General features: G+C 34.4%; 1 protein-coding gene across 1 annotated transcript in view; it reads right to left on the bottom strand.

The window, feature by feature from the left end:
* Positions 1–3,684: 3,684 nt before the first annotated feature.
* si:dkey-246i14.3 (ephrin A4) overlaps positions 3,685–24,927 on the bottom strand; it is a 68,242-nt gene continuing 46,999 nt past the window's right edge. Inside the window, exons 3-5 of the mRNA XM_067448782.1 lie at positions 15,661–15,729; positions 7,716–7,742; positions 3,685–5,624 (exon numbers count right to left, since the gene is read on the bottom strand). Of these exons, the coding sequence (XP_067304883.1) occupies positions 5,527–5,624; positions 7,716–7,742; positions 15,661–15,729 (194 nt within the window). The 3' untranslated portion in view covers positions 3,685–5,526. The remainder of the gene's footprint in view (positions 5,625–7,715; positions 7,743–15,660; positions 15,730–24,927) is intronic.

Below are 24,927 nucleotides of genomic sequence, written 5' to 3'. Positions count from 1 at the left end.
TATTTGTTTATTTATTTTTTGCAATTTTTGCTTTGTACGGCAACATTTTGGTTGGCACCACCAAATCTCACTCTAAGTTTTTTTGAAAAGTTGGCAGCTCTGAAAATGTATTTAAAAACGAGTAGGCCTAGTAGATTTTTTTAGACTTTATAGTGACTAAAACCCTTCAAATAGCCTACTATTAAAATAATCTACATTCAAGCATGAAAATGTCGGTATTTCTGTGTACACAAGCATGACTCAAATTTATTACAACCATTATGAGTCAAACATTACAATTTTATCTCAGTTGTTTATTGCAGCTTTAAAATATTTTTATGACTAAAAGAAGCTGTCTCATATTTGCACACACAGGTTCAAATGTTGATTGCGTTTTAGTAAATTAACTAAATGCTTGTTTTGCTGTTATTCTGACATGCATCCAACTGATTCTCTCTATCAATCTCTTAATTACTGAAATGATTGGAATAGGGATGAGCAAAGCATAAAATATGGGGTTAGTTGTAACACACACATGGTTTAAAACTTTCCACACATGCCAGTATGATTAGTGTATTTACTAGTTGCCATATCCATAGGGGTAAAAATACACCAAAATTAAAAAAATATATTTTTGTGTTCATTTAAAATGAGACATCTGATATTTTATTATACAGCAAGGATCCTGTTGTGAGTTAGAAAAGAGTTCGAAAATACGATCACATCACACCCATTCTCCATTCACTTCTAACCCACCAGTCCTATGGAAATGCCCCCTCCTTGTCACATTTTACTTCCATTTTTTTTCCATTCTAATTATACATTGTATTAATAAACCAAAACCACATAATTGTACTAAATGTGTTAAATTTTCTGGGAAATAAAAAGCGTTATGTTGTGCCCCGCTATCCCCTACCTATTATTTAGAAGTGCCACTGCCCACATATTCAAACCTTAATGCAAAAAGAAAGTGTCCCATCTTTTTCCTTTATCAAGGTCATATTTCAGAATTTAAATATTCAGTATATGACTCATGTAACTTTTCATAAGGAGTGGCAACAGATACCATTAAAGGGTGAATGTGAACAAATAATCACTCACTCTTGTCAACAACTGACATTGTACAACATCATACTTGAGGTTCTCACAACCTCCAAACATCAAAAAGGTGAGTAAGATCTTTATATATATATATATATATATATATATATATATATATATATGTGTGTGTGTGTGTGTGTGTGTGTGTGTGTGTGTGTGTGTGTGTGTGTGTGTGTGTTTCAGTCAATATGAATGTCTGCAATTAGTTTGTTAATTGAGTTTAGGTTCAATGTCTCTGTATTTCTTTGTCTCTTTGTTTAAATTCAATTATTATAAAAGATACAACGTGTACATTTTGTTGCCTCAAATGGACGTTATAGTGCTGAAATAATATGTTTATTGTGAACTTTTAATATATCACAAGCTTTATTGTTTAATGAGTTTGACTTTTTCTCAATGTTTTTTCCCTTCATTTAAAAACAGTTGACTATGGTAAGTGCCTGGAGTGCCCCTTTTTTTGTCACATCAAACACTTGACCACGCATGAAAACTTAAGAGACGCATTTAAGATTCTTTCTTTATTTATTTATGTATTATATTTGTTACAAATACTTAAAAAAAAAAATTGTGGTTGGATATTTCAGATTAAATAATATGAGAAATGCTTCAATCTGGCTCATTTTCTTTTCTGGATTGTTTTCATATAGAGACTATGGCCAGATCTTTGAAACTTCTCACATGGAACACTTGTGGAATTAGAGACACTGCTGATGTCCAAAAAATTGAAAAGTGGCTGCTGAACTACAAGCATCTGTTGTATTTCTTCAAGAGACGCATAAGGTATAAATAATGTTAGTCATGTTGAGGACATTCGTGGTTGGAAAGCTATTTACAGTGTTCATCATCCACATAGCAAAAGTGTTGCGATTTTTATAAAAATTAATTTGCCTTTTGAGTATATGAAACATGATGTGGACCCCACAGGCAGCTACATTGCACTTATCTGCAAAATATATGGTAAATGCTTCACCATGGTTATTGTATATAACCATGCAAAAGAACACAAGGTCTTGCAGTGTCTTTCTGATCGAGTTTCAACCTACTTATCAATGCCATAGTCTCACTATAATCATATCTCCATATCAAATCTTTTTTTAAAGGGGGTAGTATACATATAAGGGAAGAAACCACCAAAACCAGGATACTCCCATCCATGACTGACAGACATCTGCGTTATACACATTCTTACATGTTGCTTCTAAAAATCTTTTTTTTTTTTTTTTACCAAGAGAGGAGTCATGTTTGCTAAGAAACACATGAATGAAGTGTATCTTCACATTCATAAACTAATATTTTGGATTTTGAAGTGTTTTAGTTGCATTTATTGTCCTTATGTACATTGAATAGGATAGTGAATATCTTTTATGTTCAGAAAACATAAAAAATAAAAAATAAAAACACTAACACATTAACACTTTCATAGGACATTCAAACATTTTGAACACTTCATTTTTTGATGGTTAAAATGCTTTGTATTTTTAGGGTCAGTACTGTAAATAAATTAAGAAACTAAATTGAATGTGAAAATTACATAAAGTTTTATCAGCTTAGACTTTCTTTGACATTTAATGTAAGTCAAGCACAATAACAGAGAAACAGACTGACACACACCAGCACTGACAATTAAGAACTCATTTGTATCAACAAATCAGCAGATATGCTGTGACAATACTGATTTACATAACACATTATTTGAAATGAAATTAATAAGCATTATGGAGTTGCAGATCTATAATTACACATACATTTTAAGTACACCAATGCTTCTTTTTTAAGATTTAGAAAGGTTTAGTAATAATAAAGTTGTGGGGACCTAACTCCAAAAAAAGTGGTGTTATAGACTAGATAGTATGAGGTCCAGAGTACACTGCAAAAAATTCAGTCTCATGTTCAATAAGTTATGACAACGTGTTTTTACATCGTTTTAACTCATCAAAATAAGTTAAGAAATGTTAAACTTTTTTTTAATAAGTTATACACTATTTTTTTAAGTCAGTTTAACATAATCTAAGTTGAAATAACTTAAACATCCAAGTCAATTGTACTTAAAAAAAATTTTTATAGTTTAACTTGCTTCCATTATGATGATAGTCAATACACTATTAAATTACTATTTTTACTTTTACTTAAACATACGGGTACTTAACGGGCATATTAAAACAGTTTTGTTCACGTGGGTGACTCATAACTGCACACCACCTCATCTCTGTAACTGTCCCGTTTCAGAAATATGATTTCTGTGGCTTAGTGTGGAACAGATGCCATCTAGAGGAGACAAACAGACCTCCTGATATGCACTGAATATCACTTTTTAAAATAAAGTTGTAATATAATTACAATTATCACAATATTGCATTGCACTCTATTAAAAGCTGAAATTAATCTGCCCCATTAAACATTTACAAACAATTTTATTCTTATGGGAATAATTCTCATAGTGATGAGAATTTTTTAAATTCCTAGAAGAAATGACATCGCTGTACAATAAAATAAATAATACAAACTAAACTAAACAATAGCCGAGTTTCCTAGCTCTCATATAACGGTCTCCAGATTCATCTTCAAATAACAAACATTCAACTGGAATGTAAAAAACAGAGGCTGTAATGTTTGAAAAGCATTATTTATTTCCGTAGTTCATTTTGCCGCAGAAAAATGAGCTATGACAAAAGTTCTTCACAGAAGAAGCTGACCACTTCACAAAAATGTGAAACATTCAAATTACAAAGAAACAAAACAAATACCTACATACCATGTCAAACAAAGAAAATAAATCTGTAAACTGATTGTTCTGTTTTGGCAAACCTTATTTGCATCTGGAATGAACACAACATCAGAAATCATCAGAGAGAAACAGAAACAAAACATTTATCATTCACGCAGAACTCAAAAAGGGGGAAAAATGCTTCACTGTTACAACTGAATTGCATGTTTAAAATACTCATTTTAAACAATTATTAAAAAAAAAAATGCATTTGAAAAATATTTAACTTATTTAAATAGAAACATTTTCAGTTTTTTCTTATTTGGGGCTATTTTTCTTGATCTCCTTAAATACCAAATATGTTATCCCAAATACAAACAATACTAATACTAAAAATTCACTGTTCAAATTAAACATTTAGTAAAGAAAATATCTTTAATAAAAAACCTCCCCCCTACAACAAAGGAAAAAAAAAGATACAAATGGTTAAACAAAAAAACTAAACATAAGCGTTTCTCTATAATCAATATATTATTTCAGACTAACTGAAAAAAAAGATTGTTTATAGTTATTAATCATAGCCTTTTTTTTCTTTTTCTTTTTGGAATTTCATGAACATTTTAGTGTTTCATAGCTCTGAAAAAAATTGAGACCACTTAACATTGATTTTTCATTGTTAAGTGGTCTCTTAATTTTTTCCAGAGCTATATATATCGTCACATACCCACAAATATTTATGCGAACGGGGGAATGAAAGTGATCGTGTCATCCAAAGCTGCAGTGCCCAATGAAGCATCAGAAGGCTTTCAAAGTTTGCAGTCAAGAAACATGAAGACCAATCAGAAGAGTTCATACTGGCTGGTGACTGACCATATGCATCTCACAAAAGATGAACAGGAAGTACTTCTTTTGTTTCCTGTGTTTTCCGTGTCACTCAGGCAGCGTACACAGCGGTGAGAAGGAGTCGCACATGATTCCGAACGCCATAAATTCAAAAGACATTCAAGATAGAAAAAAACCAAAAAACAATCCAGGATATTCCAGAGTCCTGCCAGGTTGCATAAAGTCTATACAGCAAAATCATTTTAATTGCTGTGGTCTGGCTTTGGCTTCAATGTTTTTTTGTTGTTGTTGTTTTTCTAAGAGAAAAAATATTCAAAAAATATATAGTTTTCCCCCCAGGTTTTGATCATTGTGTATGTTAGTGCTCACACATACGAATGGTCTCTCTGTCCCTGATCTTCCACTCAGTAGTACAAACAGCAGGACCGGGGAGCTTCATCCTCCTCCTCGTCTTTGGCTCAGTTTGTTGTACAGTAGGACAGAGGGGGGAGAGGCTTGTAAAGGAATGTCTGACTCTTAAGGACAGATGGATTAAAAGAAAATGAACAGTAAGATAAGCTCTTTGAAGGTAGATTAGTGTCGCTCTGTTACAGAGAGAACTTTTATGGGAGCAGACAGCAGTAAGGAGCCACTGTGAGTGGACGGAGAGACTGCCAGAAAAGAAACAGAGGGATGGAGATTAATAGCGTGACATAAATGACAGAGCAAAAGAGTATATGAGAGAGAGAGAGAGAGAGAGAGAGAGAGAGAGAGAGAGAGAGAGAGAGAGAGAGAGAGAGAGAGAGAGAGAGAGAGAGAGAGAGAGAGAGAGCGCAAGCATTTACTGTAATGCAAACTGTTATGGAGGAATATGCTGCAACAGAGCATTTGTTTTAGGTTTTATGCTTTAAGAGGAGATATTAGAGAAAATGAGGCAAGAAGAGGGGGATGAGGAGGAGAAGTCGCCGTCCGACTGTCACAGGATGGACAGAACTGCTGTGTGATGGTCTCTCAGTGGCTATGAAAATCATAGAAAAACAAATAAATATAAATATATACATAAACAAGAAATTTGGAATGCATGATATATTGGCACCAAATCCCCGTTTGTATGATTTTTTCTTTATGGACCTAGGTTGGACTTTTAATTGTTTTAGCATCCACATCATCATCTTGAACAGGGGTGATGAACTTCTGGCCCCTTTCATTGCTCCTAACAACATTAGAGAATGCAGTTTTGCACGTATAAAAATAGTACTGATTTCACGGTCATAAAAAATGATACACATGCAAAAAATAAAATAATAATAATTACATTTTTCAAATGATAAATATAATGGTGTGACGACCACAAACAAATTCTGTTAAATTTTCTAAAACATTAAATGTTAAAATTCCATTCCTCATGATCCATCCCGCCTCTTGTTTGCTGGTTCACAAGTCAACAAAATGATCCGTTAATGGGAAGACTTATTAAAAAGTAATCAATGCTTTGGGTCACGTCAAAATCAAACTTGAAATGGCCTGAAAACTTGCTGACAGCGGGTTTTTGATTAACTTTGTTTTTTTGTGAGCAATTGAGCTTTAACTGAGCTTGAAAAGCGAAGATCCGGAATTCAATTGATTAAAAAGAATAGCTGAACATCAGTTCACAAATCAAATATAGTTTGAATTGTTACTGTCATTAGTTATTATTTTGGAATACATTTAAAACACTAACTTGAGATTTATACTTGGTTTTAAATAATAATGTTAATTTTTGTGATGTCAAATTGATGAATTGTATCCAAAATAAAAGTGTGTGTTTACATATAACATAATATATGTGGGTGTACTGTGTATAATTTTTATGTATATAAAAATACACACTTCCTCATGTATACACTTAAGAAATATTTACATGTATATACTGTATATATTATATATAAATACATCAAAATTCACACACGTATACACTTAAGAAAAACGTGTTATTTATGTGGAAACTGTTCAGTGAAAAGTTTTAGAACGGTAAGATTTTTAAATGTTTTTAAAGAAGTCTCTTCTGCTCACCAAGGCTGTATTTATGTTATTAGAAATACAAAAAAAGCTGTTATATTGTGAAATATTATTCAAATATAAAATAACTGTTTTCTATTTGAATATATTTTCAAATGTAATTTATTCATGTGATGCAAAGCTGAATTTTGAGCATCATTACTCCAGTCTTCAGTGTCACATGATCCTTCAGAAATCAGTCTAATATGATGATTTACTGCTCAAGAAACATTTATGATTATTATCAATGTTGAAACAACTTTTTTTTTTTTAGGATTCTTAAATAGAAAGTTCAAAAGAACAGCATTTATCTGAAATAAGCCATTTAAATGTGTTGGGTCGGTAAGAATTTTATTTTAAGTATTTGTTGGGAAATAACCTAAACAAATTAATATATTTATTTGGCAGGGATGCATTAAATTGATCAAGTGGCCATATAGACATTTATAATGTTGCAAAAGATTTATATATCAGATAATATCTGTTCTTTTGCATTTGAATTTTCTAAAGGCAAATGCTGCTCAAAATTCAGCTTATAGCATCAAAGGACATTTTAAAATATATTCTAACACAAAAGTTATTTTATATTTTAATATTTCACAATATTACCGCTTTTTTGTATACAATTTGTATACAACTTTTGTATAATAATTATATATAATTATATATATAATTATATATATAATTATATATATATATATAATTATATATATATATAATTATATATATATATATAATTATATATATATATAATTATATATATATATATATATATAATTATTATATATATATATATATATATATATATATATAATAGCATAAATGCAGCCTTGGTGAGCAGAAGAGACTTCATTAAAAATATTTTAACAATCGTACTGAGATCTATCTATCTATCTATCTATCTATCTATCTATCTATCTATCTATCTATCTATCTATCTATCTATCTATCTATCTATCTATCTATCTATCTATCTATCTATCTATCTATCTATCTATCTATCTATGTGTTTTTATATTACACAATGAACCACATGACTTTAGAAGTAGGGTGTATGGCAATAGACACTAACCTTCTTGTCTTGATGACCCAGCTGTTGCTAAAGGATATAAAGAGAGAGGGGGAGAAAGAGAGCGAGAGACATGTAAGGTGTTAGTGCTTTCTATTTATTTTTTTATTTTATTTTTTTGAAGAACTACAACTTGGAACATCGTTCTTGAAAACAAATGAGGAGAAAAAACACAGATAGAGACACATTTACCATTACTCAGGGAGAAACGTACTGAAAAATTACTAACGGCTGCGCAACCCAAAATACATCCCCAATGCAAATTCTCGTAAAGGTCGCGAGCACAGAAAGAGAGTGAAAAAAATGAAGGTGGAAGGAGATGAAAGAGTCTGCAAGAAACAAAAAAGTGGACTGGAAGGATGAACAAGAGAAAGAACTGTGAAAGGGGGAAGAGATTTAGAGGGGGGAGAGGAGCAAGAGATACAAGACTGAACAGAGAAGGGCCACAAAAGCAACAAAGATCGAGTGATGGAGCGAAACACAGGAGAAGACAGAGAAGAGAAGAGACGAGAGGAGGAAGTGTGAGAAAAGCAGAGGGAGAACGCACAGGGAAGGCGAGAGCCTGAAAGAAGGTCAGACGGCAAAAGGAAAGAGACGAAAGTGGGAAGGAGGAGGGAGGTTGTGTCTGAGTGTCACTCTCTCAGCAGGGGGTCAGACTGAGAAACATAATGGAGAAAAGATGAATAGAGAGAGAGAGAGAGAGAGAGAGAGAGAGAGAGAGAGAGAGAGAGAGAGAGAGAGAGAGAGAGAGAGAGAGAGAGAGAGAGAGAGAGAGAGAGAGAGAGAGAGAGAGGTATCACAGGTATGGATGAGAGCGGAGCGTAGTAGACTCAACAGGAGCAGAAATGTGTCGGCTAAAACTATAGAGCAAGTATAGAAAGTAGAGGAAAAGTTTACAGACAAATGGGTAGTAGACATATTCACTTTTTTTTAAATGAATGAACATCTTTTTAGGTTTGAATTATGATTCTGTGATCGTCCTGCTTGTACAACAGCTTTTTGTCACCAGTAGTTAAATGGACAAATGATAATGAGTTTCAAATCATCTAGTCATGTAAACTGCATGTATAATAATTATAAAACACTTGGAAAAATGTTTTACAATATTTTAGATGATGTACAGCAGGTCACACCACAGGACATGTCCATTTTCCAAAAGCATTTCATGCCAGCTAACTGGCCGCTCATTAAACACAATCAAGGTAACGCATTTGAAGTCAGTTTAACTTGAACCCATCCTTAACACTTGACCAAACAGAGATAAAACCGATAAACAGATAAAAGGACACTACCTTAAAAGAAAATGACTATAAATCAACATCAAATCAATAGAAACATACAGAATCAAGTCATAGTAAATTATAAGTAAACTACAAAAAAAAAAAAAAAAAAAAAAAAAAAAAAAAAAAATTATAAACAATGCTTTTACAATGAAACCCTAACTAAACATTTTTTGGCTTAATCATATGTGTGTGTGTGTGTGTGTGTGTGTGTGTGTGTGTGTGTGTGTGTGTGTGTGTGTGTGTGTGTGTGTATTATATATATATATAATAGTACATGGGTCCTCCAGAAGGTTCTAAGATTATGAAAGATCCTACATTATGAAAGTTGCTTAAACAAGTACATTTTCGTTGAAAACGTTTTTCTTCAGGTTCATACAGACAACATTAAGTATAGCCAATTTAAGTTTGGAAACAATGTGTTGTATTTATGTCACACTTATTATTTATCTAACAATTTAAATGTTTTTTTATACAAATATATAGATGTATTTTAGGAAGGGGATCCCCATATTTGGGCATCATAAAGTTTGAAAACCCCTGAAATAGTACATGTATCATGTTCTTTGTACAGTATACAATTATTCCACAGCATATAAATCAAATATTAGAATACTGGAAAGCATGAAGAAGGATTTTTGAAATGAATTTGATTACTAAACTAGTTCACATGATAAGTGTGTGAAAATGCTTCGACAAAAAAGAGTTTAGGATGTATAACTAACTGTTTTGACTACTGTTTTTGACAACTGTTTTGACTATATTTGACTGTGTGTGTATATTATATATATATATATATATATATATATATATATATATATATATATATATATATATATATATATATAAACCTATAGTACATATAGTAAACCTATATTTACTTTATTGAACCATGTTCATTTATAAAGTACCGGTAATGGTAAAATTAGGAATATAATGAAACAAGACCATCATCAGGCATTGAATAAAACTAGGATGAAGAAGTAGTTATATTATTATGAACAGTCTTCTCTTTTATAATGGCCATTGTAAAGAACATAGCGTACATAAAAAGAGTTTTATGCCAGTATGCGTGTCCTTTTAAACAGAAGAAGAACCTGATGTTTAAAGAAGATAAAAGAAGATAAATATAGTCTTAAAGAAAAAAAATATAATTTGGACAAAACATCTAAAAACTATTTATTTTTCTCCCTGATTGAAATTAAAGATAATGTTTGCTTCAACAAAATGGCAGTTTTTTGTTTTCAAGCACAAAATGGCTGCAGTTGCGCTTTCCTTGCATAAAACATGGCTACCATGGCATGATGCAGAGAACGACCAGGAAAAGGATGCGAGAGATGGAAAACAGACAGGGGGGGAGAGAGAGAGAGAAAAGGAAGGCTTCCAAGCTTCATTCATTTCTTCAATTTTACAAGTTCTTGCTAAACGGAAAAATACGACTGACATTCCCGAAAACGAAACCGTAATTTTTCTTGTTTATATTTTCCGAACAAACGGTCACTGCTGGAGAAACCTGCACTTGTGTAAAGGCACCGAATTGATGTGTTTTTTCTTTGCGCTTAGGAAAAACGCCCTGGTGAATGACAAATCTAACAAGGCGAGAGAGGTGAATAAAAGGGGGAGGACGAGGTATCCACCGAGGTGGGCAGTGCAAAACGGACAGAGTTTCGGCTTTTTTAAAACAATTAAAAAGATTGAGAAACGGACAGAAACTGGAAAAGGAAATGGTGTGCTCACAGCAGGACCGAGCGAGTTAAAAAGAGTAGAAAAAGACAGGGATCAATTAGAGAGAAAGTAGAACTGACTGAAATGGTTTTACACAGCGGGGGAGAGAAGGACTGAGGAAGACGCTGAATGAGGGAGAGGAGGGGAGAGAAAAAAAACAACAGCAGAATTAATGTTTTGACAAGTTGCCCCGAGTAAGTGCAGGGAGCGGAGCAAAGTGAATAGGATGAAAGAGGAGGGCACGCACCCAGGAGCTGTTTTCCACGAGACGCCGCTCCATCAAGACAGAACATTGGCAAGTTTGTTGTTTCGGGGGCACTTTTGTGATTTCAGTGCTGTCTCTTGCTACCAAAAATCAGGTATAAACATCATAAGCTTTTTTTTCTTTTTTTTTTAATGAGCATTGATGCTTTCTGCTACATATTCGAGTGAGGGGGACTGATTTAACTGAGACACAGTGGCAGCTTTTGGGGATCCTTTGAGCATGAGACTGATGTTGTTCTGAGGGGAAACATTTGACTGTTACACACCATGAACAGCAGAATCCGTCATGGTCTACGAGCGCTACATTCAGTTGTTTTCTATATATTAATAATTCACATACATTTCAACACATTGCAACCAAATAAAAGGCTTATTTTACAGAGTTAACCAACCTTCCAAAAGACAGTACGCGGCATATGTAGTTGTGACACGAGTCCCTCTGGTATTACTGATCTCTGTGCTGTCCTTAGCTTGTTCGGTTCCCCCATGAGCCTGGTCATTACGGCTCAAATGACCTAGCAAAACGAGCTCTACTTAATTAAACTTTAAATACAGCTTGCTGCTGGTGCCGCGTGACTGAGATTTAGCTCCGGCTGCTGTGTTGTTTCCACGGCTCTGGTTCTGAGGCTAACGCTCCTGGTCTGACAGGACCCTCAGTCAAACAAGGACTGTCAGATAAAAGACCTGCCACAGGAAGGAGCTGAAGTGGGTTTGTGGCACTACCTGAAGGAACAAACACCAGCTGTGCAAAACATGCCCTGGTGCAAAGTCCCATCACCTACTTCTCCTTTCATTCGACTTTGCATACAAATGATCAGAGGAAAACAGTGCGGGGAAAATGTTGTGAAGGTGTGCAAGAAGTTATGCGGAAAAGACCGAGGGGCTGAAAGTAAAAAGTGGTGGAGAATGCGGAGAGATATAAAAGCAAATAATGATAATAAACACAGACATTAATCATTTTAAAGGTTTGTTGTAGGCTTATAGAAAAGAATACATTTAAGCTAAAGTCAGGAAGGGGAAGGAAAATACATATACACACAAAATTGCTGGATTTAAATGAACGCTTATTTTAGACAAGTGATGAAAGGGTGTTGAAATTCGGACCAAAAATGTGTAACAGAATAAAAACTAAAACGAGCAGTTTGTATAGAAGTGAATACATGAAGATAGTATAAAATATGTGACCCTGGACCACAAAACCAGTCATAAGTCACACAGGTATATTGTGGCAATAGCTAACAACACATTGTATGGGTCAAAGTGATCAATTTTAATTTTATGCCAAAAATCATTAGGATATTAAGCTAAGATCATGTTTCATGAATATATTTTGTAAATGTCTTATTGTAAATATATATATAAAAAATATATTATTAGTAATATGCATCGCTAAGGACTTCATTTGGACAACTTTAAAGGCAATTTTCTCAAGATTACGGGTTTTTTTGTGCTGATTTTCATAGTTGTCGTTGGATCCTAAATAAAGCATACACCAATGAAAAGCTTATTTTTTTCATCTTTCAGATGATGTAAAACTTTTGTGGTCCAGGATCACATATGTTGTAGGAAAATAAATAAATACTTTTCTTCATAATAATAGTAATAATAATAATAGTAATAATAATAATAGTAATAATAATAATAGTAATAATAATAATAATAATAATAATAATAATGTGACCAAAAAACAATATGATTAATATAATGTATGTTAGCATTATATCTATATAATGCTGGAAAAAATTATATTACATTTTTACTATTTAAGATATTATCTAAAAATATTATTGGCCCTATACATTACATAATATTATAGAAAATTATATTTTATTATACAATTTAACACATACCCCTAATGAACAGTCAAAATCACTAAAAACTGAAATGGTGCACCATCCATTGACAAAGCTGACAAGCAAGAATGCATATTTATGTTAATCAGCCAATCAATCAATCAATCAATCAATCAATCAGCGTTATCAACCAAAATGCTTTGAGAATGGTCGACTATACATGTATATAAATAGACGTGTCTATAACTATTCAGGAACATGATGCAAGGCACAGATGGAATAGAAGATGAGCAGAATTCCAGAAATGGACAGGGTTTGAAGAGAGACCAAACTCAGGGAAAGTGTAGTGGATAAGACTCTGATTAGTTTTGCTCTGGTAACGACAGATCATAAAAATGAGGGAGGGGAGGAAAAGACTAAAAGAAACAGAGTGGGGAAGATTAGTGCCACTCCAGGAAAGACTAAACACAAGGAGGGGAAAGAAAAACGGAGGGGAGGGAGAAGCAGGGATGCTACAGTTTAGTCTGGATTAGTTTCGGTCAGAGAACAGAAAAAGAGGGAAATGGATAGAAAGAAAGGGAAAGAGAGATGGATGAAAGAGATGGAGCATCTGAAGCGAGAGCATGAGAAGAGAAAAATGTGCAAAGACGAGGAAGAAAAGTTGTCATTCCACGCATTTATTAGTATCTTCCACGGGTAAAGTAAATGTTAGTCAGAATGAATGAAGAACCCTTGGTTCCTCAAAACATCAAAAAAACTCCATCTTCTCTTATCAAATATTTGCTCCTAAAATAAACGACACATCCACCTCAGATCATTCTCTGCTACAGATGTTTCACATACAAATATTTCAAATCGATTGCACAAGTATTTTCTGCCCCGACCGCAAACTAGATTTCTGAGTGAAGGTTACACAACACTCAGTCTCCTTAAAGACGTCAAGAATGTGATTTCACAACAGAGTTTCTGTTTGATTTGACTTTTATGTGGAACAAATGCAATGGTTACCCACTTAACTCAGCAACTGAGAAATGTAAATACAGTGCAACTGATCTCCAGTCAAACTAACCTGTAAGAAATCGAAAACATTTTCATAGCTGCATTATGACAAATGGTGCCATGGAAAGTTTGAGGAACTGCGAGAGGCCAGAAGGCAGGTTTGGGGCCAGGGCATGACTTGGATATTGGGTTAGACAGCTTCTGAGTTGGTGTGCGTGTATGTGCATGTGTGTGAAGCAGGAGGTGGAATTGGGTCGGACGGCTTACGGACTGGACTGCCATTCCCACTCTTACTGGGCGGCATTCCCTGCTGATCCTGCATCAGCCAAGCCGAGCGGAAGGTCAACATAACTGCAGGGGTCTGAGAGCCAGCCTTGCTTGACGCACAGGACAACGCACACACACAGTAACACGCACATAATGGTATATATATATAAAATACATTTCACATTTAAATTCATAATTTTATATATAATTTATATTATATATTTATTAATTTTATATATTAAATATATAAAATGTATTGTTATTACTAGTAGATATATTATATTTTTTTGCACATAAAAAATATACGTGTATTCAAGTATTAATGTAAAAATTTGAGAATTTCTCATTTGTAAAAAAATTTGTTATACATACACATATATACATATATGTGATTGTGCGTGTGTGTGTGTGTGTGTGTTTGCGTGTGTGTTTGCGTGTGCGTGTTTGCGTGTGCGTGTTTGCGTGTGCGTGTTTGCGTGTGCGTGTCTGCGTGTGTTAGAGACATGCAGAGAGAGACATACACACATACACACAGTGCGAGTATGCATATAAATGTTTATATATATACACACATACATACACATACACATATACATATACATATATATATATACATATATATATATACATATATATATATACATATATATACATATATATATATATATATATATATATATATATATATATATATATATATATATATATATATATATATATATATATATATATATATATATATATATAAATACATACACACACACAGGTATATGTGGTTTATATACGTGTGTGTGTATATTATATATATATATATATATATATATATATATATATATATATATATATATATATATAAACACAAATATTTAAATTTGAATTCATTTTATTGAAATTATAATTATTTAACTGGAATTTGCATTTATATTTTGTAGATAAATAATACTGCCACAAAAAACAAATGTAGATTTATTGTATACGGTCTGTGTTGTATACATATCAAATTCAAGAATAAATAATAATAATACACAATTTCTTTGAATCTACAAAATATTCAAATTTCAAAAATGTTTTTTTATTATGATAAATGTTTATTATCGATTAAAATGTGTTATTAAAGTTTATCATCATCATCATCATCATCATCATCATTATTACTAGTAGTAATAGCACATATATTGTATGTTTTTTTGCACATAGCTAAATATATTCATATTCAAGTATAAGTGTAAAAATTTGTAACAAATTCTCATTTTAAACTAAATGTGTTATTTCTCAGCAACCGAAGGTGACAATTACGACATTCTTAAGCATTCATTTGACTATTTTATTCTGCACTTAAAACATGGCTGAGAAAGAAAGAATAAAATGACGGAAACAAAATTATAGAATAAGTCAGGGGAAAAGAAAATGTATTATCAGAAGAGGAAAAAAATGGAAGAGGACAATTCTGCAGAAGGTAGGCAGGGAGAAGGAGAGAAAGAGAGAGAGCGGTTGCGTGCAGAGAGAGGGGCATGTCTGATTGCGTGAGAGGGTGTGTGTGGGGGGGCGACATGCTTTTTTTTCCCAAGGAAAAAAGTGTGGACAAAAAAAAAAAGGGGATGGAGAGAGGACTGTACTTACTCGGTGGACAGCACACAGTGACTCGTAGTTTCATACAGGGGAGGGGGGGTCCATCGTCTGTGGATAGTGCTGGAGGGAAAGAGAGAGAGAGAGAGTAAAACAGGAGACTGATGTCTTTGACACTGAGAAAGAGAAATCTAAATTTGCTACCGCTGAATCGATGCTTTAGACCGCTCTCACAAAACACAAATACACACGTAACCCTGGGCCATAAAAAGACTGCTTGACTCCGATGGAATGGCTAATCCATTAGCGCAAGCAGGAGCTGGAACGGGCTCGTTAATGCTGAGCTCGGCAGGACCGACTGTGAGCCGTTCCACAAATGATGGACACTCTGATGCAGTCAGATGGGCTCTGAGCAAACATTCACACTTCATAAACTTACATGATTACACCGTCACAACATTATTTACACACCTGGAGGTCATATTTGCTTTCAGCTCATCTAAGTGTGATCCAAGCATGACCGCATATATTCGTTTTGAACAAAATTCCACAACATTGCTGCATCAAACCGCTCAAACACGAGCTGACATTTCCTCAGTGGGAAAAAAAAGTTGAGGCTCTGATTATGAAACATTCTGGATGTTGGTGATAATGTGTGTAATTTACATCACACTACACTTTTCCTTTGTTCTTTACAGCAAATTAAAAGTTCTCAGAGTATTTTTAAAAGTCTTTTATGAAGTCGGTCTCTGGCATATAATGATATTAAATTACGGCAATCTGTGGCTTGTCAAGCTACTCTTTTAAAGTAGTCCAACTGCAGTCAAAGAAGGTTTTTGAAAAAGTAGTTCAAAATGCAGCAAGTGTCCCAACACTGAATCTGAAAAAAAGGCCTCAAAGTTTTACGACGGAATTTTGATGTCATTTGATGTCAATTTTCACACTCAGTTTTCATCGAATTGGAGCAAAGTTGAGCTGAACCTGTCGGAGATCATAAGAGACCTTAGTTCAGTCATAACACAATTTTGACAAAATGTGTAGTTACTGCATTCTGACTGTAATTAAGTTATTTATATTTCTAATTTATATAATATATATTATATATATATATATATATATATATATATATATATATATATATATATATATATATATATATATATATATAATTTAAGAATATATATATATATATATATATAATTTAAGAATATAATAATATATATATATATATATATATATATATATATATATATATATATATATATATATATATATATATATATATATATATATATAAATCAGTATGAATCAGAAAAATATTCAAAATATTCAGGTTTCCGATTAGGGCGACAGCATTTCACCACATTTGAACAGATCTATTTCCTTTAAATATCATCAATAACTGAACAAAAAATAAGCCCCATTTAACTAAATACTGTAATTTTTCAGTAAAATTGTTGTATATATATATATATATATATATATATATATATATATATATATATATATATATATATATATATATATATATATATATATATATATATATATATATATATATATATATATATATATATATATATATATATATAAATTTATTATATTATATTATTAATATATAATTTATATATATATATAAATTTCTACCTAAAAGAAGAAAGGATTACTAACTGCACCTTTAAAATGATGACTGCTAGTGTTTTAAGCATGCTATGTAAATAAAGAAGGGTAAGTCTAAATTGTACACAGACATCATTTATGTCCTGTACACATGAATATAAACACCCTGAAACACAGCTTGAGCCCTATAATACTGTGCATACCTTATTAGCATCAGGCCATGTTATAACAGCTATTAAGCTATGAATCTCTTCCCAGAATCTGAGCAGCAGGTCTGAGGTAGACAAGCTTAAATTCAGGCTTGAGTGGGTCTGCCGTTTTAAAGAGCGTCTCTGGCTCCACGTTTAATCATAACCATAAATCCATAACAGCCATTTCAGTAACACACACCACAGCAGCGGCCATTTTCATCTAGTAGAGAGGCTTTTAACCGAATGTCTAACAACCGCAGATACATCCATTTAGCATGCACAGTAATTTCACATTGACGATAATGAGAACGGCTGACTCCAGAGGGGCTGTGTGTGTGTGTGTGTGTGTGTGTGTGTGTGTGTGTGTGTGTGTGTGTGTGTGTGTGTTTTAGTTTTCTGAATCCCATATGCATTTATGCCGTACCTTATGGATTTCAAAGCAAGTCCGAGACTGCTATAGTTAAAGGGCTGCTCTTTTTCTTATTTAGTGCAATTTTGTTCTTCAAAAATTATATTACCACCATAGAAATTTAAGTGAGAAGTTTCATTGAAAAATGTCGTTATTTGGTAAGGGGTTAATTAATTAACAATTAAAAAACAATTAAAAATACAGTTTTAAACATGCACCAAGTTCTTAGAAAATGTACTCTTTTTATATGGTTTTGAAAATCCTTTATATAATTTTCAAGTATAAAATTAATTGATCTAATACGTGGTGTAATCATCAAGAAAAAAGAATAAAAATAAGTATATTTTCCTTGGACTTCCATAACGAAACATATGCCTCATCATAAAAACGATCATAAGGTTTCATGTTTTCAACTGCATGTTGGTTCCACATGACATAGATTTTTTTTTTTGAAACATTAATAAACAGTTGTGTTAAAATTAGGGCCGGGACTCGATTAAAAAAATTAATCTAATTAATTAGAGGCTTTGTAATTAATTTATCAAAATTAATCGCATTTTAATTGCATATAAATATTTGACCTGAGAACAATGAGAAGTAATTTTTCACATGTATTTTTAGTATACCATTGAATAATGACTGAATACATAAGCTTAATCAACAAAATATTGTTTATGTATTTCAGTCCAGCAGACCAGTGCAATGTTTGCCATTAAGTTTAGGATTGGCATATTTGTGATATTTGAGGCTTGATGTGCTGCGGTGATAGCTTGCACATAACCATGCTCTTGTTCGACGCTTCCATCCTTTCGTTTAAAAAAAACAAAATTTCCCATCCACGGGGCCAAGCAAAGCGGTCTCATCAGCTTCTTCGTTTATGTTCACTATGGTTTATTGTTGTCGTGACTCGTGAACTATGCTCATGAGCGCTAGTTGGTGTTCCAGTATAATTGGTCCGTCGAAACTCATTCATTGAAAAACGTTCCAAAATAACGTTGCAAAAATAAGTGTGTTTAAAATTATGTTATTTATTTTTTTGCGTAATTAATCTTAATTAGCGTGTTAAAGTCCCGTAATTAATTAATCTTAATTAACGCGTTAAAGTCCCGGCCCTAGTTAAAATATTTTTATTTCTATTATTTTTTAAGAAATAAAAGATTATGCAAAAAATTACAAACATATTAATATAGAAAACAAAACGCTTATTACAGAAATGGTATAATATTGAGTCAATGTATGAATTTGATTTAAAATGTTTATGCATTTAAAATGTTTCTTTTTGTTTCTTTTCATTGTTGATTTAAAGACAGTCAGGCTGTAGCTGCATAAACTTTACAAGTTTGGGCAAAACTTGAGCCATGTTATGCATTTAAAAGGAAACAAGTTAATGAAAGGGTCCCTGTTAAAGATGCTTCCTGTAATAAAGTATAGGTTGTCATGAAATCATGACTCTTTAGCAGTTATCGCTTCCGTTTTATCCTCAAATGCTCCTGTGCGCGCGCACACACACACCGACCGACTCAAACTACAACTTGAATTTAGATCGGACACACTGATCCCTTGTTTTCAGCTACAGGATCGAGCTTAAACAATTAAAAAGACAGACACATTGTTACGCTTTCTTTGAAGTGAACAATAGACAAACACACACACACACAGACACACACAGTATCAGGGTAGGGGTGGGTTCGTGAAGTTTGACACAAAGGCTCTGTGCTGTGTATACACTCTCAAGCTTGAACAATGCTCTATTGTCCTGGTCAGCACTGCTGTAATTTATGTAAAGATACTTTCCCCCCTTTCTGTCTCTTCCTCTTTTTCCCACCCGCTCTTTGGTCTTTGTTTTCCCACTCTTTCTTTCAAGCAGACTCCTTCCTCTTCTTCTACTCTCTCCATTTTGACTACCATCCTTCACCTTAAAAAACTCCATCATGGCAAACTTTCCCATTCTTAGTTTGCTTGAGGGGCTTTCGCGCTAGTTAGAAGAACTAGCCACCAGGACGGTCCCCCAAGAACAACATTTTCCCTAAGGGCCATTTTCCTGGTAACAGAGGACAGAGATGGGACACTGAAGATAAAGCACACTGAAAAATAAAGGTTCTTAAATGGTTCTTTGGCAGGGTGTATGGTTTCATGAAGAACCTTTAATATCTAAAGAACCTTTCCATTGCACAAAAGGTTCTTTGTAGTGCAAAAACTTTTTTAGACTATAAAATGGTTAGAAAAAAAAAAGGTTCTCTAAAGAACCTTTCACAAAACGGTTCTTTGGGGAACCAAAAATGGTTCATCACTGTTACCCCTTTTCCACCAAGGCAGTGCTGGTGCTAGTTCAGTGCCAGAGCCTAGTTTCACATTTGGTTCTTTGTCTTTTCACAGCCAAAGCACCAGCTCCGAGCCAGGAAAAGTGGTTCTTAAGTAGCACCAAAACATTGCTGGGCTAGAAGTAAGAACCTCTTGCGTCAGCGGCTGGGGACGGCGTTACCGTTACAACACAAACTTGTGACCGGCCATTTTTTAAATAGCAGGTAATCAAGCTAACAGCTGCTTGATTGTAACCTCCATCTATACAAATCATGGAGAGCTGCACGAATGCGTTGGATTCGCGGCGTTTTGATGCCGATGTAGGATCATAAAGCCATGAGCCATTGAGGGAAGGCCCGTTCGAGATGCATCTGTGCTGTGCAGACCGATTGCTGTATGACATCAAAGTACAGCGAGTGCAAACGACTCCTTATGCTTTTGAATCGATCACGCGGCATTTTGATATCATACGCGGACAGGTCCGTGCAGCACCGATGCATCTGGAACAAGCCTGATGTGTTTGTATTTCCCGCTCCCTCGCTAGCATTGCTAAAACGCTAGCGAGAAAGATGAGACGTGTACAGTGACGTAAAACCTGCCTTAGTGGTGGCTCTCTAGCCTGTGGAAAGCCAAACCGGTTCTTAAAGGCTCTCAAGTCAAACCAACTTAGAACTGACACTAGCACTGGCTCTAAACAAGCACCTGGTTCATTCTGGTGGAAAAGGGGTATGTGAAACCCCATTTTTGGTTCTTCCTGGCACCTTTATTTTTAAGGGTGTAGACACAAAAAGAGCAAAAAAATAAATAATAAATAAAAAAATAAACTACCAGGGACTTTAGGGACAAAAGGTTGGGAACCACTGGGATAGAGGCAGTGGCAGAACTAGACTTTCATACATGGGGTGGCCTGGGTGTGGCCAAGGCTAATTTAGGGGGTCCATAGACCGTGAAAGATTATAATGTGTGATAATTTTTTATTTTCATTATTTTGACTGCTGTAACATAATAAGTGAAAACATTTTTAGATACCAGGGAAATTTTACAATTCTTGATTGCAACTGATATTCCACAGCAAAAACTACAAGCCTAATAACATCAATTTAAAACATTATTGAATACAAGTGAACAGTTGGTTTCACGTCTTACAGTAATTCAGGTACAGAAACTGAATAGTCAAACGTTATCTGTATGATAATCAGTTAATCTTAACTGTATGAATTAAATATAGTTAAAACTAGCTACAAAAGTTATTCAGTTAAGATCAGTGGGTGATTATTTTTTCTTTTGTTCTTTGATTAACTTTAAATCAATATTGAATATAATTCATAGACGGGCATCTGATTTCTTTGTCAGCTGCTTACATTCGGTTCAAGTGGGCACATGTAAAAAAAAAAAAAAAATCAGCAAAATATACAAAAACCACTAGGCCAGTGTTATATATTGTGTTCAGTTGAGTACTTACAATGTCACAAATGTTTACAACTATTTGTAAATCGTGAGACGATTGCCTTTTTAACCATAGACAGTAAAAGAAATGGACACAGCGATCCCATAGACTTCAATGACGGAAAATGTAGTCAATTAGAAGCACTCACTTCCTGATGGCTGAGCAGTTCACGCAGGCTCAGACTGAGCTTGACGACGTAGATGTGACGTGAGCAACCTGTCTGACAGCTGTAGGTCTTCTAGTAGATGTGGAAAGTGAAATCTGAATCACGTTTAAAAGTTCTGTCCCGTTGCTTTTGGCTCACTATGGGCTTCTCCCCATTCTTCCCCCTTGACTTTATCAGACTTTATGTCTCCACGTCCCCCGACTGTCTCATAGACAGTAAAAGATTGCTTCCGAGCGTCTCCTCCTGTCTATACGATAATTTCTCAACTGTGCGACAGTCACGTTGGTTATGACGCAATCGTTAGCCTATTTTTACAAAAACAGCTTCTGCGGGGCGATAGTGTAAGATACAAGGTAATGAAGCCTTTTATGCATTGTCATGCTTCTTTATTAATAAACAATGGACAAATGGAGTCTTTAAACTCCTCAGATGTAAAGTTATTCACTGTCAAAGTGACTCAAAAATGAATGAGTCAATGGGATGCTAACAGCAGGTGATGGCTTGTTTTTAACCAATGAACCGGGACGTGTGAGGGTGTCGCCTGTCAATCGTGTCATATCTGCGCTACTAGGAGCGTGACGAGATATATTACACCTCCACTCTCGTTTTGCTTTTTATAGAAACAAAAAGTTTTTAATTCAGGTGAATAATCATAACAGTCGCTTCAATTCCATTAGCTCATCTAGAACGAGCTGATCGCAACACAGAATACAGTAAACACAAGGAGACTAAATAAGGAGCAAAAAAGAGGGTAACGAAGGAAGACAGGTGAGGCAAATTGCTGTCTTTTACTGTATATGATAATTAATACTTGGAAAAAGTAGAAATGAAATGGTATTCATTACAAGACGATTAGTTAAAACATTTCAAATGCAACTGCAAACTATTTTTTATCACTATTTTACTATTTTATCATTGTGGATTTCTTAAAAATATATGTAAAAATCTCGTCTCGTTCTCGTGAACCCAAGTTGGTGTCTTGTCTCGTCTCGTAAGATAAGTGTCTCGTCACACCCCTATGTATTACCCTCTGGTTTTCGGTAAAGCAGAAAAGCAGGTAATGCTTTACTCTCACTGAAGTGTCATAGCAGCCGCCGAGCAAACGCACAGAGTAACGTCATAACATCATTTTAAACACACTCAAATGTCTCTAGTATGATAAACAGAGCTGCGTTACCTCATACTCATGACCAGAAAGGTGGAAATGGCGGCGGCGACTGTGGCATAATAAAAGTCCCGGTGCTCGCGAGCCGTGTCGCGCTCGTCTCTCATTAGCAATTGCTCCAGCGACCTCGTTCAGCTCCAAACCGTTAACGTTAATAACAGCATCCATGAACATGAGTCCTATCCTGTTTCTTTTCCAGCGGCTGTGTGTGGTGAAGACCACATGTCCCAAGATTCTGTGCTCAAACTTAGCATCATCAAACTATGCCTTTGTTTTGAATAAGCGTCAAGAGTTACATAGTGCACTTGTAAGAGAAAGCCGACGGTTCACACTATGATACTCACTGTTTTTGGTATACCTTCATGCATATTTGTCCGTTCAAGCGCAAGACACGCTCTCCGTACACACTATGGATGAAAGTGACCAGTGCCACCCAGGACACCCCTCTGGCTCCACCACTGGATGCCGTAGGCGTAGAGGATGCCGTAATTGGTTAAGAAGTGGACTTCGGCATCGGCCCATCGATCACTGTTTTCCATATGCATGGATTTAGTTTGTAAAGTAGGTTTTGGTTTAAAAGACTTTTGCTGTAGTTTTGCATGTCATGCGTTTGGCTAAGCAATGTGCAAAGTGTCACTGGCAGATCCTACTGTGCTGACTTAGACCCTACTCTGAAGTAAGAGACAATTTAGTACCCCGAAAGGTATTCCTATAACTAAAATTATTTCCAGTTCCTTTGGTGTGAACACATTATTATTGAATACGGTGAACTCCCAAATTAACTTTTTTTTAAAGAAGAAGAACCAATTAGTTTTGTTGGATAAATTATTATCTAAACATATCAAGTGTTTGTATCCTCCATATACTTTCAATGTGATTTAAGTCTTGGCCTATTTCATATTATTATTTATTCTTTTTCTAATAGACTGGAAACTAATCTTAAATAAGTAATTTCATGTACAATGAATACACACAAAAATGCCCATATACTTGTTTGACCTCACGAGGTTAACATCAACATTTTCTAAAGTTTAAGCACACCCTTTCACTAACCACTGGTTAAAATTAAATAGAATAAATATATATTATTTATTTTTCACTTCCATTTTAGAGTTTCAGGCCTTTTTTTGCAACATACTCATTAAAAATGACTTGTGTGCCTTTCTAACCCAGAGAGAGAGAGAGGGTGAGAGAGAGAAGAAATAAGATGAGGGAATTGAAGAGCTTTGGCCTGAAACCAAAGCCGTAAAAACAGGAAAACTGTCATGTAATTTTATGGCCACAGACCATCTTTCCTTCCTTTTTGGGCTTCATGTAGAAGAGGCAAGAGGATGAGGGTAGAGCAAAAGGCAAAAATAGGAGTATTTTCACATATGTTCTTATAAATTGTCATATAAAATGTAAAAAAAAAAACAACACCAACAAGTACATTAAAGCAGTACATATTTTGTTTTACATGACATTCAATGCCTAAAGTTTGGGGTCAGGAAGGTTGTTGTTGTTGTTGTTGTTGTTTTTTTGTTTTTTTTGGGGGGGGGGGTATTAAATAATTAAATTAATACTTTTATTCAGCAAGCATGCATTACATTTTTTAAATCAATTTGATCAAGACTGCCAGTAAATACTAGCCTGACAAGCCAGACCCACATTAAGATGTTTGGTCTGGAAACTCACCATAGACAGGGCGGGGGATCCGAGGGGCGGGATAAACGGTTGTCTTTCAAACTCCCTCTTCACGCGATAGGATAGCGCTACACCAACCAGAGCAACGAAGGTGAAACAGAGCTCGTTGATAGATTAAACATTCGCCGTATCCGGTCGGCAAAACTCTGAACACATCTTCCCTTTTTAAGAATGACTTCAGTGCCGTTCTTTGTTCTTTTCTCAGAGAAAAGCTTAACTCCAAGTCTTCCACAGTCGCGGTCAAAGTTGATTAGAAAGACCGCCGTTCCCCAGTTTCTGTGTTTACTTGAAGCACACAAGCAACTCAGCCGTCGTCATTTTGGCCCCGCCCACCGACTC

The sequence above is a fragment of the Pseudorasbora parva genome, chromosome 7, assembly GCF_024679245.1.
Source record: "Pseudorasbora parva isolate DD20220531a chromosome 7, ASM2467924v1, whole genome shotgun sequence".
NCBI classification, from domain to species: Eukaryota; Metazoa; Chordata; class Actinopteri; order Cypriniformes; family Gobionidae; genus Pseudorasbora; species Pseudorasbora parva.
This window is presented reverse-complemented; position numbering and strand designations above follow the sequence as displayed.